The sequence below is a fragment of the Lemur catta genome, chromosome 2 (assembly GCF_020740605.2).
Source record: "Lemur catta isolate mLemCat1 chromosome 2, mLemCat1.pri, whole genome shotgun sequence".
NCBI lineage: Eukaryota > Metazoa > Chordata > Mammalia > Primates > Lemuridae > Lemur > Lemur catta.
This window is the reverse complement of record NC_059129.1, coordinates 52,919,301-52,936,876: the sequence shown is the minus strand read 5'-3', so window position 1 is coordinate 52,936,876 and position 17,576 is coordinate 52,919,301. Positions and strand designations below refer to the sequence as shown.

The 17,576-nt window shown below is 35.5% G+C and overlaps 1 protein-coding gene across 1 annotated transcript in view; it reads right to left on the bottom strand.

Moving 5' to 3' along the window:
- Positions 1–17,576, bottom strand: part of CDC5L (cell division cycle 5 like) — a 64,304-nt gene that overhangs the window by 23,109 nt on the left and 23,619 nt on the right. The window contains exons 10-14 of the mRNA XM_045542080.1: positions 14,108–14,270; positions 12,345–12,509; positions 10,782–10,862; positions 10,233–10,475; positions 6,967–7,164 (exon numbers count right to left, since the gene is read on the bottom strand). Of these exons, the coding sequence (XP_045398036.1) occupies positions 6,967–7,164; positions 10,233–10,475; positions 10,782–10,862; positions 12,345–12,509; positions 14,108–14,270 (850 nt within the window). The remainder of the gene's footprint in view (positions 1–6,966; positions 7,165–10,232; positions 10,476–10,781; positions 10,863–12,344; positions 12,510–14,107; positions 14,271–17,576) is intronic.

Sequence of the window (17,576 nt, the reverse complement as noted above, 5' to 3'; positions counted from 1 at the left end):
AATCTTTATATGTACTTACAGACATACTTTAGAATCTTCTTAAAACATCTAAGTTAGCACTGGAACTAAGATTACTTTATTCTAATTACCAGAGAAACCTCTCAAACATGGTTATAATGGAAGTTTAGAAGCCACTACTGTGATTTAAATATGAATTGGCAGAAAATTTCCAATAATCTTAAAAAAATGAAGTACACTACCACTATTAAGAATTTAAAGTAGACCAACACTTGATACAATTAAGGCTGACTTTATCCAATATGAAAGGGTAAAATTCAATTCAAAGCAGGAGATGAATGAGAATATATCCACATATAAATGTGTAGGGAGACCCAACTGACAAATTTCATGCACTAAAACTCTATTTTATAATATGATATCTGGAATTTGCTTCAAATAATCACGGAAAGGGGGATAACAGGTGAAATAAGAGTGGCTATGATTTGATGATCATACCATAGCTGGGTGATGATACATGAGGATTCATTATACCAGTCTGCTTTTGAGTATGTTTGAAAATTCCCATAACAAAAGATTTTTTAAAAGTCAAATTCATTACTACATGTACTCTAAAGCTAATTATTTTCTTAAGACTGTATACATACCATTAACCATGGAACATCAAGATAATATAACGGAGACATTAAAATTTACGAGTATGTCACCTGTTTCAACACACCAAAATGTACACATGAAATGTTAAATTAAAATCCAATGATGTAAAATCCATTTACGCAAACCAAAATCTGAGTTTTAAGCCTCATTGTAACAATCTCTCTCTCAAAATCAGCCCATGCTTCAAATTTCAGGTATTAATCAAAATTTACAGAATATAAAAACTTAGTCACCCTGTTGTTCAAGGTGAAGTTACTTGTTAATACTTCATAGTATCAAACCAAGCATAATCCAATTTAGGTAACCAAGAGTGATGCACACTTGAAGAGACATGGAGGAGAATTGCAATTTACTAAAACTTGCTATTTGCTAGGCACACAGTATCGCATTTAACCTTACATTATCTTATATTTCCATTAAATAAAAACTATTACCCACACAAATTTTATAGGTAAGGATTTATGAGACCCAGAGAGGTTAAGTAACTTGCACTAGGCCACACAGCCACTAAATGATGCTATACAGTTGTGTCTTACTTGAAAGTCCAACACATTGCCATTTCACTGCTAATAAACCAAATGTCCTTCCTGCCTCAGCCCCTGAAATACAAACATGCCTGACGAAATTCAAGCTGTGGGACTGAATGGCTTAATGCCACCAGACCCAAACTGCTCCCTGAAAAACAAATTATTCTGGACACACGTAAACAAGACCTTAATGAATGGATATGCCCATCATTCTTTCCCTGATTTAGACATTTACCTGTACATACCTGCTTATAAGAATTTTATTTGATACCTGAGAAAAGATTTTACTTTTCCCAGTTTATTATTTTGAAATTCCAAATTCTTTTATTCTTAACAAGCTATAAAGCTATAGGAAAACAAACACCTCTCAGAAAAATTTTACGGGGGAAAAAAAGCGGTAACATTTAACAACTTTTTAAGGACAGAATATAACTAGCATTTAATTATTTGGAGATTTCACCAAAGTCAATCTTTGCCAAAGACTTTAAATGATAGCAAATGATAATGTTTCTCTGCTTTTTAAAATCATATTTACAATATTATACTATTAAATGAAAAGTGTAGTATATGATGATCCCAGTATAATTTTACACCTTCCTCCCTTCATCCACACATAGAAATAAAAAAACGTTATATGGGGGAGGGGGAAGGTGGGTTGGGGCGTGTGTGTGTGTGTGTGTGTGTGCGTGTGCATACACCAAAATGTTTGAGGTGATTATGCCTGGATAGTAGGCTCCTTTTCTTCTTTATTTTTTCTATTTCTTTTAAATCTTCCATAAAACACAAGTATTATTTTTAGAAAGACGCCTACAAATGTTATTTTTTTTAATGCATAGAAGAGAAACTGTCTAAAAAAGACTGGCCAGAGACCAATGGAAAACTGATGGTCCCCAGGAGATGAATCAGTAGAACTGTAAGTGTTTCCTCGGGTCATTACAAAACGGAGCTCTATGGGACTTATAAAAGTGTAATTGTTACTTTCAAGCTAAGTTTGTTAAGGTTACTAAGCTTAAGTAATTCCAAAATAAACATATTATTCTTGAGTCTCCAATACCGTCTTCAGTTAAAGTCTGCTACAGTGAGGTTTAGAAACATTAAGAGCATCCCTCACTGAAACTCTTGCTTGGGGAACCAGAATATAACCTTACACCACTGGAAAAACAGGTTTAAGGATACCCCAAATAAGTAGTCAATGGTAGCTTCACTTCCTAGTCCATCATTCAGCAGTATGATGCTCTAACAGTAAAGATGTGGTTCAAGCACCAAAAAGTTTGCAAACGAAAGAGTCCATGAATGACTCTCCTTTAATCTCCAGACTTCTCACTAACATCAAGTTTTATCAGTGAACCCTCTTATACTGATAAGATGCAGGTCCCAGTAAGTGATTACTGCCATTATCTATGAGTTAGCAGCTATCAGATTGCATCCCTGCAAAAGAAACTAAACAATAAGGCAAAACCTTATGAAAATCCTTTCCAAGGACAGTAATATACTAACAAAAGCAATGCAAAAGCACTTTACATCCGTATACATTAGAAGTGAAACACATAAAATGCATGAAATAAATTCAGCTCAGGTTGAGGCATAACAGGAGCAACACAGCTGGTACTAAGGTGATCTCTGGTATGGCTCTTAGAGTTCTTGCTAGATACAACTATGAAATATTTCAGTGCCTTTAAGGGTCATGGAAAAAGAGTATTTCAAAGTACTAGAAACTACTCCTGCACCACAAGCCATCTCCCGGCCACCCACTCCCACAAAAGAGAACATAACCATAAACCTGCTGAGATACTACAACATACAGCCCTGTACCCAGAATTGCCCACTAATTTAATCCTTACCTTAAGTTTTCACTCTTTAAAGTAGTAAGCAAATTTTTTCCTATGTAAAAATATCTGACTTTATAATGAAAATCACTCAGAAAATGGGATACATTGTGCAGCCAATTTCTCTGAAATATAACCTTCAGTTAAGTTAGGGGTCCTCATAAGAGTTCTACAAATACACTGAGAAGGATTTTAAATGTGTTATCTATGTTCTTTAAGTTACTTTATTTCCAAGAAGTCAAGGTTACATAATAATTCTTGACTAGAGTTGACTGCGCCAGTAAATTACAGAGAGAAGCAGTATTACTTCTGGACCTAGTTTCTACCTCTAAGGAAAGCCTTTCCATTTTTATAGCTAACATGACAAAATCTACTTTTCAGCCAAACTGCCTCAACACAGCAGTTTAGATACTATTTCAAATACTATTAAATTTAATGGCAGGCCTAAATTCAGACTTCTTATTTCACTTTTGCACCTACTGGAAATTATTTCACTCAAAATAATTATGTCTTCAGATGATTTCCTATTTCCACTTAAAGTAGAAACAAATTAGAACACTTCAAATTCTATTTGCACTTCCTAAATACAGTAATGACTCATTTATCTGGCATCGTCAAAAAATGAAGTTCTCCACAGTAAGCATTTTCCAGATAACTGAAGCCCACAAGAGCAGAGAATTTGTCTGCCTTGTTCCTGCTATAACCTCAGGACCTAGAACAGTGTCTGGTACATAGTAAATGTTCAGTAATAGTCACCAAACGTGTGAATAAATAAAAGTACTAAAGCTCTTTTATTTTTAACCATTTGATAAACATTTTCCTACAAGAATTATGCCATCTCTCTTTTTTTAAAAAAAGCATGGCACTGAACAGAAACTAAGCTATATTATTAATTTGGGTTATTACTATAAACAGCAATCACTCTACTCTCCTACCATACATCCGTAATGCCCCCAGACACTATTGAAATACACAGGGCTTTTTGCCACTCTGTTAAAATGGCCTCAGCATGCTATGCTTTCACAGCTTTTTCTTTTCTGATATTAGCTGTCATTGCTATGTTTGCTGTTGCTGTCTTATTTTACACACAAATATTTGGCAAGGTTCTAAGTTAATTCTGCCTCAAAAGCAGAATAAAATACAAGGACTGGCCGGGCGCGGTGGCTCACGCCTGTAATCCTAGCACTCTGGGAGGCCAAGGTGGGCGGATCGTTTGAGCTCAGGAGTTCGAGACCAGCCTGAGCAAGAGCGAGACCCCGTCTCTACTAAAAATAGAAAGAAATTATCTGGCCAACTAAAAATATATAGAAAAAATTAGCCAGGCATGGTGGCGCATGCCTGTAGTCCCAGCTACTCGGGAGGCTGAGGCAGTAGGATCGCTTAAGCCCAGGAGTTTGAGGTTGCTGTGAGCTAGGCTGACGCCACAGCACTCTAGCCCGGGCAACAAAGCAAGACTCTGTTTCAAAAAAAAAAAAAATACAAGGACTTGGTTACAATTCAGAAGTCTTTTCCACTTACTTCTGATCTGTAACTACATTCTGATTCTATTTATTTAACAGACTCCTCCCATACACATACCCCCTACCACATTCTACATAAAATCTGAGATGGTTCTATTAGTTTTAAACAATTATCTTAAGGATTTTCATTTAAGCGCTAAGTTTCAAATATTAATCATGAGTAATGGCTTAAAGACTAGCTCCAATATAAACCTCAGGGCATACTTTTTTAATCTATTTAGGAGACACCAGCCACGACAAAGCTGGATTTCATCTTGCTTGATAGGCTGTGATAGGGCCATAATTTAGATTCACTGTTCCAAAGTTCATGGCAGCAAAAATCAAACACACTGGCAGCCACAGTGTACTGTGCTTGTACAGAAAGGCACATCTCCCTAAACCTAAGATGGAAAGGATAATTTAAGTATAACATTTAGTTTATACAATATAACTGGAGTTCCTTCCCCACAACAAACTTTGAATAATGTTTATAATTTAGCAATCAACTGAAATGATGAAAGAATTACCACAATTGAAATAAAATATTTATGTATTTCAAACCAGTAGAACTGTATCTTCAAAAACTAAAATAAGCTAAAAGAAACCTAGTTTTGATTTAGGGATGGATACAAATAAAATGGAGGTTTTGTTTATTTGGGTCTTCGAGATGCTTTTCTTCTTTTTAAAGACTTAATGAACTCCCATTTAAAATAAGCACGGCTTACTAAATTAAAGGACTTGATTAAGTATTCTTTAAAAGAAACTAGCTGGGTAAACAATAAAGTAAGTTATCCAGGAGTCAAGAAGAGAAAAATTACTTCAGACTGTTTTATGAATATTCTTCCAAAATCACCAATCCTTCAACAAAAACAGTTCAACGGAAGATTTCAGTTCCTGGTACTGAACTGAACAAAGAGAACCACATGTTTTTAATGGTTGCTCATAAACGACCCAAATAAATCTCCACAAGAACAGCAGTGGTTCTTCTGAATTTTTCCCTTCAAAACTCACAAGACCAATTCAAGATAGAAATAAAAATTACTGTACTTTATGGCACTACTCACTTTGTGACACATTTATTTGCTGTCATGAAAGTTAGAGCCTCAACAAAGTAAATGAGATTTAAGGAAAAAAATTTTTTTAACATTTTAAACAGCACAAAATGTCCTTGCCATTCGCAGCAGAGTTTACCCTACCTCAAATGAGAAGATTTTCAAACTAAGTGAGAGACTTCAGTATTCATATATAAATGTTACAAGGAAGCTTCCCAAATAGCTTTCCAATCAATTATGATGCTGACCTTAGATCAGAATTACACTTCTAACTACCATTTATAAGAAATGAAGCCTACACAACATAAAACATAACAGAATTTAACCACTGACATTCTACTTTCCCTGACTTTAACTTTGAATTCAAACACAGAGCAACAGCACACCCTGCTGGAAGTCAGTAATACAACTAATCAGCAGTACTGAACTGAAGATTTCACCTAAGATGAGAATTACTTCGGAACCAGTAATTTCCCACTAACTGAAAAAAAAGGGGGGGGCGGCTCACAGGCATCAACTACCAGGTGACTATACATGTGATCTTAAAGGTTAAAGTTGAAAATAACTCAAATTAAAAAATACTGCCTTTTCCTGCTGATTTCCCCAGCCCCACACAGCCCCAACCAACCCAAATGATTTTACTATTTCTGGTCTTAACCCTAAATAAAAATATTTGCAAATCTGCTTTGTGTAAAGAGAAACTGATGATCACATAAGAGGAAACTAAAGCCATTTTCTGCATATGACTGCCTGAAGTACCCTTTCTCTTCCTCAACCCATCTTGGCCTTAGTCCCCGAGGACCACCATTAAGAATTCGTAAGGCAGCCTGATGATCTATGAACCATAATTTACATGCCACTGGTAAAATGCCTGCATAGATTCTAGAATTCAAAATATGCAGACTATATTAACTATATGCCATGAAACTGCATCTAGTATGTTTCAACATTTTCATAGACATGGAAAATCACGGAAGCCATTGTCTAGGTAATCCAGCTCTGCCTTCTCTAACTCAAACTTACAGGAATCACAGGATGTACACAATCATATTCAAGTTTTATAAATGTGCTCTCTTGGCTATAGAAAAAAACTCCTTGGTACCACTGAGATTCCTCCTTAGAGAAACCAGGCTATTTTAATATTGATCTATATTGTTCTGAGTGACTAGCGGTGACTTCTTGGTTCCTTGCTCTCAGATCTAAAAGGTTCTGAATGATCTGTGGTCAACTTGCAGGGTACTCTTCAGTCATGAAAGCCAACAATTAACTGCGAAAAACCAACCAACGTGGCCAAGGAAGATCAAACACTTCAGTGTAGTTTTCTTCAATACTTGCAAAGATAACAAACACCTTAAGTCTATTCTTCTGAGGTTGTCTCCAGTGGTATTATGGTTCATTATTGTAATTAACGTACATTTAAAATTAGAATTTTAAAAAGATTACCAACCTCAAGTCTCTTTTCAAGAGATTCAATTCTGTCCTTTTTGCTAGCTAGATTAGCCCGTGTGTAGCGGCTCTGCCCAGGAAGATACAAAACTTGACTGTAGCATTCTTCCCACACTTGGTTATAAGCTTCACTTGAGAGTTCTCCATGGCTCATTCCTTGTTTTACCACTTCCATCTCCTGCACCAGAACATCTTGGGCCTGTTTACAATAATAATTTAACAAGTTTAAGTACTACAAATACTTGCCATCACCAGGAAGCTCAAAAAGACTAGTTTTGTTTCCTTCCTTCCTTGCACCAAAGGCAAAGAGTTTTGGTTGGTTGTTTTTTGGAAAAGTGCGGAGGGGACAATACCTAATAAAAATGGATTAAAAAGCCTAAAAGTCAAGGCAGACTAATCTTAAAAAAGTCAAGAATCCACATTTCCCCAATAATATAAACATCCTTGCTTTCACTAATTATAAGAGCAACTACCATTTCTCAGGTATCTACTATGTGTCAGAAGCTAGGTTTAAAAGTTTTACCTACATTATCTCCAAAGATCACAATCATCTTACCAAGTAACCAATATTAACCTCATTTTAAAGTTGATGAAAGTAAGGTTCAGAGAGATTAAACAACTCATTCAAAACCACATCATGGCCAGGCACGGTGACTCATGCCTATAATCCAAGCACTCTGGGAGGCTTAAGTGGGAAGATCGCTTAGGCCAGAAGTTTGAGACCAGCCTGGACAACATAGCAAGACCCTATCTCTAAAAAAATTTTTTTAAATTAGCCAGGCACAGTGGCACTCACCTACAGTCCTAGCTACTCAGGAAGCTGAGACAGGACTGCATTGGGCCCAAGAGTTTGAGGTTACAATAAGCCATGGTTATGCCACTGCACTCCAGCCTGGGCAACAGAACAAGATCCTGTCTCTAAAATAAGTAAATAAATAACTATATATTTTAAACCCACATTGATAGTAAGCAGATGAGGCAGGATCCAAGCCAAATGGCACCAATGCATGAGTGTGTTCCTTCCACTCCACCATTCTACTGACACTCAGGACCTCACAGGACAATGAAGGGGAACCAGGCATCTTTTTTTCACAACTTTCTTCTCATTCTGAAGGAATGCCCCTGACATTGCCAGAGAATGAGACTGGGGCACAAATCAGATAATGACAGACCATAAGCCAGCTTTAAGTTCACCACTAAAGAACAAATTTAAGATGACAGAATGAGAGGGATGGTTGGGCAGATCTGGGTTCAAATCACAGCTTTACAACTAAAGTAGCTGTCTGAACTTGCTTAACTTTATGATGCTGACCTTAGATCAGATATGTTTGCTATTAGGATTAAGTGAACAATATGTTAAAAAGCCTAGTCCAATGCCAGACACACAGAATTCTATGAGCATATCTCATGAACTTTTTCCAACCCTCTGCTTCATGGCTTATGAAAAACTGGTAACCACCTTCTTTACCTTATAGAAGGCTTTCAATCTTCCCACTAATATTGGAAAATAAACACACATCAAAATATATAAAATCAAGAGAAATGATCAATAAATCAAAAATTTTAACAAAAAAAAAAAAGGAAAATCCTGTCTATAGACAATAAGGAATGGATACTTTAAAACAAGTCCCAGCTACTCGGGAGGCTGAGGCAGGAAGATTGCTTGAGCCCAGGAGTTTGAGATTGCTGTGAGCTAGGCTGACGCCACAGCACTCTAGCCCAGGCAACAGAGTCAGACTCTGTTTCAAAAAAACAAACAAAAAAAAAAAACAATACCTCTTAAGGGAAATAATGGTAACAAACCAATTTTGACATGCTTAATGAAACACTAATACTTTATTAAAAGAGAAATGTAATTTCACTCTGAAACTGTACACAATAAATATTTATAAGTTTGGCTCTTGTAAACATTAGGAAAGAATATGGCTAAGGTATCTTTAAACTATCCATAAATAATCTGCTAATTAAATAGCTGCTTCAGATTCTTTTTGGAACAAAGAGAAACATAAACGGGTATATAAAATATGACAGAATAAACTACTTTGTTCCAAATAATTCCAAAACCATACTTTGAATTATTATTTCCAAAAACTGTATTAGAATTTATCCTCTATAGAACCTCTAAAAGCAACAATGTGATCCTTGTTTCAGGTTTCCATACATATAATAAATTGAGGAAAATTTATTTCCTAAATTCCTTTTTCCCCTCATATTTTCATTCTAAAAAAAGGAAACCGTGCAAGTATCAATTTCGCAGCCTGATTCTCAACCCCAGTTCAATGATTAAATGTGCTCACCACAGAGCAGGCACTCAACGGATGTCAGTTTCCCTATCGCACCTACCAAAAAATGAGTAAGGAGTTACTCAGAAATCAGGGAAAAGCTGTTGAAATATAAATCTAAGCCCTCCTTCCTTTCTCTATTTTCTAAAAAAGCCTATAATAAATATGTACTACTTATGCAATGAGGAAAACAGGAAGTAAAAAACTGAGGAGTTGGGGAGAGAGGAAAAGTGCAGAAGAGAAGACAAAGAATCTTGCTTGCTTTCTCCCAAGTGTGCAGCCGCTCATCCCAAATCAATGGATCTATCACTGCTGCTCAAGGCTGAAGGCTAAAGGAAAAAGGCTTTTAAGCTAACGACCACTCTGCTTCCAACTACGAAATCCACTATATTTTTTATACCATTGTAAAGATTTCTATTCACAATCGCAGCTATTTGCTCTGTCAAAGCAGAAAAAGAATAGAATGCATATGGAAAACGGCAGGACACAGACTTTACGTTAAGAAACTGTTTCTTCTTGTCCTTATCCAAAAGAGTAGGGGGAAATCATGTGAAGGGAATAAATTCAGTAAAAATTATTTCCTTCCTTTGAATAGGTAAAAGGTTTAATTTGTAAACATTTTTATTATATTCCTGTCTTTTCACATTAGTCTAAATAAGTGAGCTTTAAGTATTAAAGGCATTCATATCTATTTAGACACAGCAGAACACAGAAAATGATAACTACAGCAAAACACCACCCATGAAACAAAAATACTTTGCCACCAAAGCCAGTGTTTATCTGATAAAGGCTGACCGCTGAACATGGGGGATGCAGGTATTTAAAGCATGTCCTTTTCATAACGTAATATAAATATTTATCTCCTAACCATGTGTCAGTTGTTTATGAATACCAATGTGGCAAAATAAGCTCATATTTGTCCATGGTACACAGCATCAAACAAATACTTAAATCTCAACATAGAAATATGCCTGCTCAATCATACCTTTTTGAGCTCCTCTTTGGAGAACTTTTCATAAGGATTATGTTCCAGATAGGTAATGTGCTCTGAATTATTGGTACCAAATCCTACAGTTTTTCCTTTTTTATTTCCAGATGGTTCATAAGGGTGATACAGAAGGTCATAATGAAGCATTGTGATCATTTCTTTCTTGATTAGTTCTTCACTTTTCTGTAAATCTGTTAGAGGTGGTTCTACATTTAAGGGTCTTAGAATAGTTTCATTCACCTAAAATTTTAAAACAAGTACAATTACCAAACTATCACTGCAATAGGCTAATGTTATTACTTGTTACAACATGGATTAAATAGCAGTTTTACATTTTCGAAAACAATTTCTTTTATTTCCCTTCTAAATTCTTACTGGTACCAGTGAAACATTTTAAAGATTAGATTAGGGAACTACTTCACTGTATTCCAGAAAGTAAGATGACATTTTGTTTTACAGTCTTTATGAATGATGTAAAAAGCACCAATATATATAAAAAGAAACTTAAAACTTCCTAAGCTAAGCATAAGAAATTCTAACACTTACTTCTGATGGTCTTGGCAGATCTTTCTGGACAGCTTTGTGCATTCGTTTCATTTCCTTTACACGCTCTGCTTCTCGTATGGCCTAAAAAATGATTTTTATATCCATTATTGCAGCTTTACAGTATTTGACACCTCTCAGGAAAGTGGAAAAGACTTTGGTCTGTAAGATCATGTATATTTGAGAGCTAAAGCTGTAGAAATCTGTTCAAGTTTGTAGAAAGGTAATATTAAAGCCAAAGAAATTAATCAGTCTATTCATTCTCACTACAATAGAAACTAAGAACTTCCAATGTCTACTAGAGTGTACTCCAACTTTGCATGTACTTTTATTGTCTGAATAGGAATCCTACACTTAGACTCCTGCAACACAACTCTTTTCTTTTACCCCAAAGCTTCTGACTTTTAATTCAAAAAGCCAGCCAACAAATGTATTCTTTACTGATTTTTAAATTATGAATAATGTGGGGTATAATAAAATCTCATGCCATTTCTGAGAGTAAATATAACTCCAAAGTAGGTGACAACTAAACAGAAAAAGAATCAACCTCTGTTCCCCACCAAATCACATTCACATGGTTTCCCTCTACAATACGACTTCCACTGATGTCATTCTCACTCCAATCCCAGGATTAAAGCTTCCTAAAATCATCCAGAAATGGAGTGTAGCAAGACTTACTGAAAAGGGTCACATAATTTCAGTGCTAGTTCAAAATTTACCATTTACCAGTCATGAGACCTAGGAAAGTTAGCTGAATTCATCTGAGCCTGTTTCCTCATTTCTAAAATGGAGCTATAGGTTGAGTATCCCTTATCTGAAATACTTGGGACCAGAATTATTTGGAATTTTGGATTTTTTTCAGATTTTGAAACAGTTGTATTATACTTACTGGTCGGGCACCCTGAATCTGAAAATCTGAAATCCAAAATGCCCCAGTGAACATTTCCTTTGAGCATCATGATGACACTCAACAAGTTTCAGATTTTGGAGTCCCTATGTCAAATTTCAGATTTTTGGATTAGGGATGCTCAACCTGTAATATCTATTCCTATTTACAGCATTGGGCTGTTATGTGCAAATGAGAAAGTAATTTGACTGTAAGATATATTAGTACAAGATGTTACTAATATTATTGTGACACACTCTCTGAATTTCCATATTTACAGTTTTTACTAGTTTACACTGACTTAAAACCACTTATTCAACCAATCCAAGGTGTACTTGTTTTTAAGACTGACCAATAATGTCTTTTCTTTGCTAGACTGAAGCAATGTCTAAAAAAAATTTCATGTGTGTATTTTCGAGAAGCATAATAAATTTAACAGAATATTTAAATTCTCATATATATACAGATTTTAAGAATGCTCATCAAGATATTATGAGTTTATTGTTAATTATGGGAGTATATATTATTAGTGATGTAGTAATTTACTAGGGTAATTTTTTTTTAAATATTGAAAAATCTTATAAGTGGAGCTCTTGAGACATTTAATAGCTGTTCTTTATTTTTTAAGTCTACAGGCACATTCAGCCAAACTCACACTTCTTTCTGGCACAGATACCCACCTGCTTTCGAGCATCCACATCAGCAGCATCTTCAACATAAGTATCATCTGCTTCACGGTCTTCCAGCTCCTTCTCAGCATTTTCTGGTAGAACAATTTCAAAATCATTCTTAGGGGCAGGAAGGCCCAACAACCCTAAACGGAGATGTTCACGAGATTCTCTTTCCTGTAGAAAAGAATTGGTCCTTCTCAATTCACACACATTAAAATATTCAACCAATATTATGAGAGTCTCTAAAAAATAAATAGCCTCATATTAATTCTAGAAATATGATCCCTGACTTCAGAGCTAAGTCAAGTTTTTTGTTTATTTTCTATCTCCCTTTCTTCCCTACATTAAGACCAATCATGAACTTTGACTAGTGATCAATGAAGATACTCTGGGATATTCCAATAGAAGGTTTGGGGCAGGGGCAGAAAAAAGACCACTAGGATTTTCATTTGAAGGCATACATTTCTGACACTGAAATTTAAAAACACATGAAAAGAATAGGTTCAACAGTTAGTCTGTCCTTTGATTAATAAGCCTTAATCTGAAAGATGCCCAAATTTATGTGTTTATTTTTAATGGAAATACTAAAGTATATATAGATAAAAGAAAAAGAGTCTGTATGTCCCAAAGAAACTGCCTGGTACCCAGAGTTTTCCCCAATACATCTACGGCTCACCTTTCCTGCCTCATTTCCCACTACTCCTTACACCATGATAGGTGCGAGAACCAGAAGAGTTGCTATGTCCAAAACATCTTCATGCTGATTCACACTGTGGCTTCCATCTGGGACAGCCCCCACCCTCCTTCTGAGTATACCTCTTCAGTGAAGGCTTTCCTGATACCCACAAAAGAGATTATTCCTTTCTTTAATCACCCCAAGCATGCTGGTATTACTCAAAAGGCTCACTCTGTTCTGTTACTACAGTGATTTTCGGTCTTAGCTTAGTACTGCCAATCTCCCCAGAATGTAAACTTCTTTAGGACAAAGGGCATCTTTATTCAATTTTAGATTCCCTAAATTGTTTAGATGTATGCTTTGCATACATTAGGTTCTTAAGAGTTGGCATTAGTTGATATCAATTTGGGCATTAAAAATATATATAAATTAACCAAATCAATACATGAAGTTAAAATTAATTTGTAAACTGAAGACAAGTCAATTATCATTGAAACTTCATTTAAAAAAATGCACGATTTCTGTGTCATCAGATAATAAGGCCCAATAGTGAAGTAATAAAAATAACAGGGGCAGAAGCAAGAACTGTAACTTTTATAATCAGCTTTCTGCATCACCCAGCAAAATATACAAAAGAAAGCTTCACTGAAATCAGCAACATCAAATTAACTTGGCTTTGAGATCTAGACTGTCCTTCTAAATGTATGAAGCAGAGTAATTCAAGTCTCAAAATCTAATTTATAATGCACCTGAAACTCAAAATTATATTTACAGAAATGGAAAGAAAAAATTAAATGTATCAATTCAAGAAAGGAAAGTGTTAATAAATGATAAAAATTAAAATCAAAAGAGATACAAGTAGCATTACTTTCAGCATCAATATTCACAAACATATTAAGCATAAGAAAAAGTAAGTTTTTTGAGACGAAAAGGTTCCCCCTTCTCATCAAGTCTTACAAATACTTTTCCTTTTCTGGCATCCACTGGTGTACAGATTCTTAAAGGATATGTGATATGCACTGACAGGGGAGAAAATTTTGACACCCAGGGGATATAAAAAAATTTTTTTTAGTATGAAAAGGGAACTGACACTTACCATCTGCTTCACATAAGTGGGATCGCTGTAGTCTGCCATTCCATCCTCAGGATTAATGTTTAACTTGTCTCGAAGAGGAGTTCTACCCGGGGTGGAGTTAGTAACTGGTTTGGGAGTTGTTCCACTCCGGGGTGTCAGCCCTTCAGCTCCATTAGAAGGAGTCCTGGAAAAACAGAAATCCCAATTAATAAAAGTGCCACTTACATTCGGATTGTACTTTCAAATGTTTTTCACATAAATTATTTTACAGGAAATATAGAAAATAAGAAAGAAATAAAGATTCCAGAAATTCTGTCTAGTTGGTTTTAAGTTAGCGCTCTAGGTAAAAATAAAGGTTTGGTCTAGCTAGCCTAATATTTACACACAGTATTTTTATTTTATTGACTTCTAATAATCGTTACATTTAATATTTTCTTACATTTCTAAATTAGGTCCACCGAACATTATTTCGAGCTTTTCTTAATGCATTAGAGTGACTAGGAACAAGCAGCAGGCCGGGAGGTTGGCTGCCATATTCAGTGACCCTAGATGACACTTTTTGAGTTCAGTGTCTTCATCTTATCGTTTGTCTCTTCCCTATCAAGCTGTTGGTATCACATCATTATTGTTGTCAGCATCAGTGTGCACACTTTAAGTAGTTCCTCCCTTTACATTTTGTTTAGAAACCAAACACCACACACTTTTAGAATCACATCTAAATATGAGTAAGTTCTGAGTGAGGACTAAGAGACTCTCCTAGGAATAAAATCTATACACTTTGCAGCAGCCCATATTTTAATTATTCAAAGTCCTTTTTGGGGGGGTAGGGGAGAGTTGCTTACTTCGTATACCTTCGTGTGTTCCAGACTAGTGGTGCTACCAGAAAGCTACTCCCAATAGGTGAGGTGTTACCGTGTGAGACACAGTCCCTGCCCCCAAGGAGCTTACAATCTAGTTGAGAGACAAGACATATAGTCACCCCTCAGGTATCCGTGGGGGATTGGTTCCAGGAGCCACCTTGGATACCAAAATCTGCAGATGCTCAAGCTCCTTATATAAAATGGCATAGTATTTGCATATAACTTATACACAACCTCCCATATACTTTAAAACATTGCCACACTAGAAAAAAAATTTTTTCCTTGGGGCCATGGTTTTATTACACAAGTAGAATAAAAACTTCAAAAACAAAATGATCCTTTCTAATTTAATGAAAAATCTGTTATTTTTGTTTGTTAGTTTTCCATGTGCAAGTTATATGCAACTTGAAAAATAGGTGAAGTGATGTGAGTTACATATGCTTCACAAGGCCCCACGCTTAAAATTAGCGTGAGTTAAATACAACTCACCAGGCAGTTAATGTGTTAAATCATCTCTAGATTACTTACAGTATCCAACACAATGTAAATGCTATGTAAAGAGTTGTTATACTGTATTTTTATTTGTATTTTTTATTGCTGTACTGTTATTTTTTATTTTTTTAGTATTTCTAAACTGCAGTTAGGTTGAATCCACTGATGCAAAACCAGAAGATATGGAGGTCCAAATGAACACAGGAAAAGAGGGATTAGGCTCTCTTACAAGCTTCACAAGAAATGTTAAATGTTACATAAAGACTGGATGCCAATGGTTCTTGATTCTGCTATCAAGTACAGCTGTAATAGTCTGAGATGCTTTCTACACTAAACAACCAGTAAGAGGATATATCCTAACACTTAAAAGCAAATCCCAAATATTCCAACCCTTAAGAATTCAAATTCCATTTTAACAGGACTGTTTGTTTTTTGTTTTTTTTTTCTTTTTGGAGACAGAGTTTCGCTCTGCTGCCCAGGCTAGAGTGCCGTGGCGTCAGCCTAGCTCACAGCAACCTCAAACTCCTGGGCTCAAGCAATCCTCCTGCCTCAGCCTCCCAAGTAGCTGGGACTACAGGCATGTGCCACCATGCCCAGCTAATTTTTTCTATATATTTTTAGCTGTCCAGATAATTTCTTTCTATTTTTAGTAGAGACAGGGTCTAGCTCTTGCTCAGGCTGGTCTCGAACTCCTGACCTCAAGTGATCCTCCCGCATTGGCCTCCCAGAGTGCTACGAATTACAGGCGTGAGCCACCGTGCCTGGCCTTTAACATGACTTTTTATAGCATGTGTATTTTAAAAATTCTTCTTAAAAGACAGTAGCTTTAAAAAAACCAAAAAAATTGTGAATAAATACTGAATTCTACTTAACGATATGCATGTGTAAGTGCTTAGAGATGAAATGGACTTATACATACAACTTACTTTGAAATGCATTAAAAATAAAATGGATTAATAGATGGATGGATATATGACAAAGCAAAAACCAATAACAATCATAGAAACTAGGTGGTGGGTAGATGGATGGTCACTTTACCATTTGTCAACTTAAATGACTGAGAGACTGGCTCTCTAAAACAAAGAGTTTATTTGGGAATAGTAAGAGATTGCAATTCAGGATATGCATGCTATGGCAGACCATAGCTATATCCAAGGGGGCTGGGGCTGGGGCAAGGGGAAGCTTTTAAAGACAAAAGGAAGAATCCATGCAAGCTGTTTTGAAATGAAGACCACTGGTTACAGGGGCTTAGCACAGGAGGTGGCATTTGCTCATCACTGATACAGGTTGAGTATCCCGTATTTGAAATGTTGTAACCAGAAGAGTTTTGGATTTTGGAATATGTGCATTATACTCACTGGTTGAGCACCCCAAATCCAAAAATTCAAAATCATGTTGGTGCTTAAAAAGTTTTGGATTTTGGATTGTATAAAAATGTTTACAATTTTTATAAAATTCACCTAGTGATCATTAAAAATGGATCAGGATCTACTCTTTAAAATCAAATACAAAGTATTCAGAAACAAGGTGACAGCATCTGAAACTTTGGAAAAACGGAAGCTCCAAAATATTAAAAACCATGTTGCATTATCTGTTTTAAGACATACCATGTTCAGAGTTCTGTGTAAGGTGGGTTTTATTTTTCTTTTTATGGATAGTCTGTAATAATAACAACTGTCCCTTATGTTAGTGAATTACATATGTACAAATTGAAACTATAAATTGTGAACACTGGAAAGCACCACTGTGACACAGAATAAACATCTTCTTAATATATTAAAATGAATGTAAATGGAGGTTAAAATCACCTTACTGTGAAACTCATCTTCCAACTCTAAAGCTGTGGAAATCTGTATTCATGAAACTGTTAAGAGCTTTGAAAACACTGAACATTTTTGTACAAGCCAGAATTATTATACCTTTGTAGCTTATTATTCAGCTTGGCAATTGCTTTTTATTTGTTGAATTTTATAACCTGGTATAACATATTTACTCAGTTTGAAACTATTCATTTCTACACACTATTTTTTAAATAACCTCCTACATGAAACATACAATAAAACTACCTGTGCTGAAATTTGGGGGAAGTTTAGGTCTTTTTAAAAAAAGTATTAATAATCATTGACTACAACTCTGAT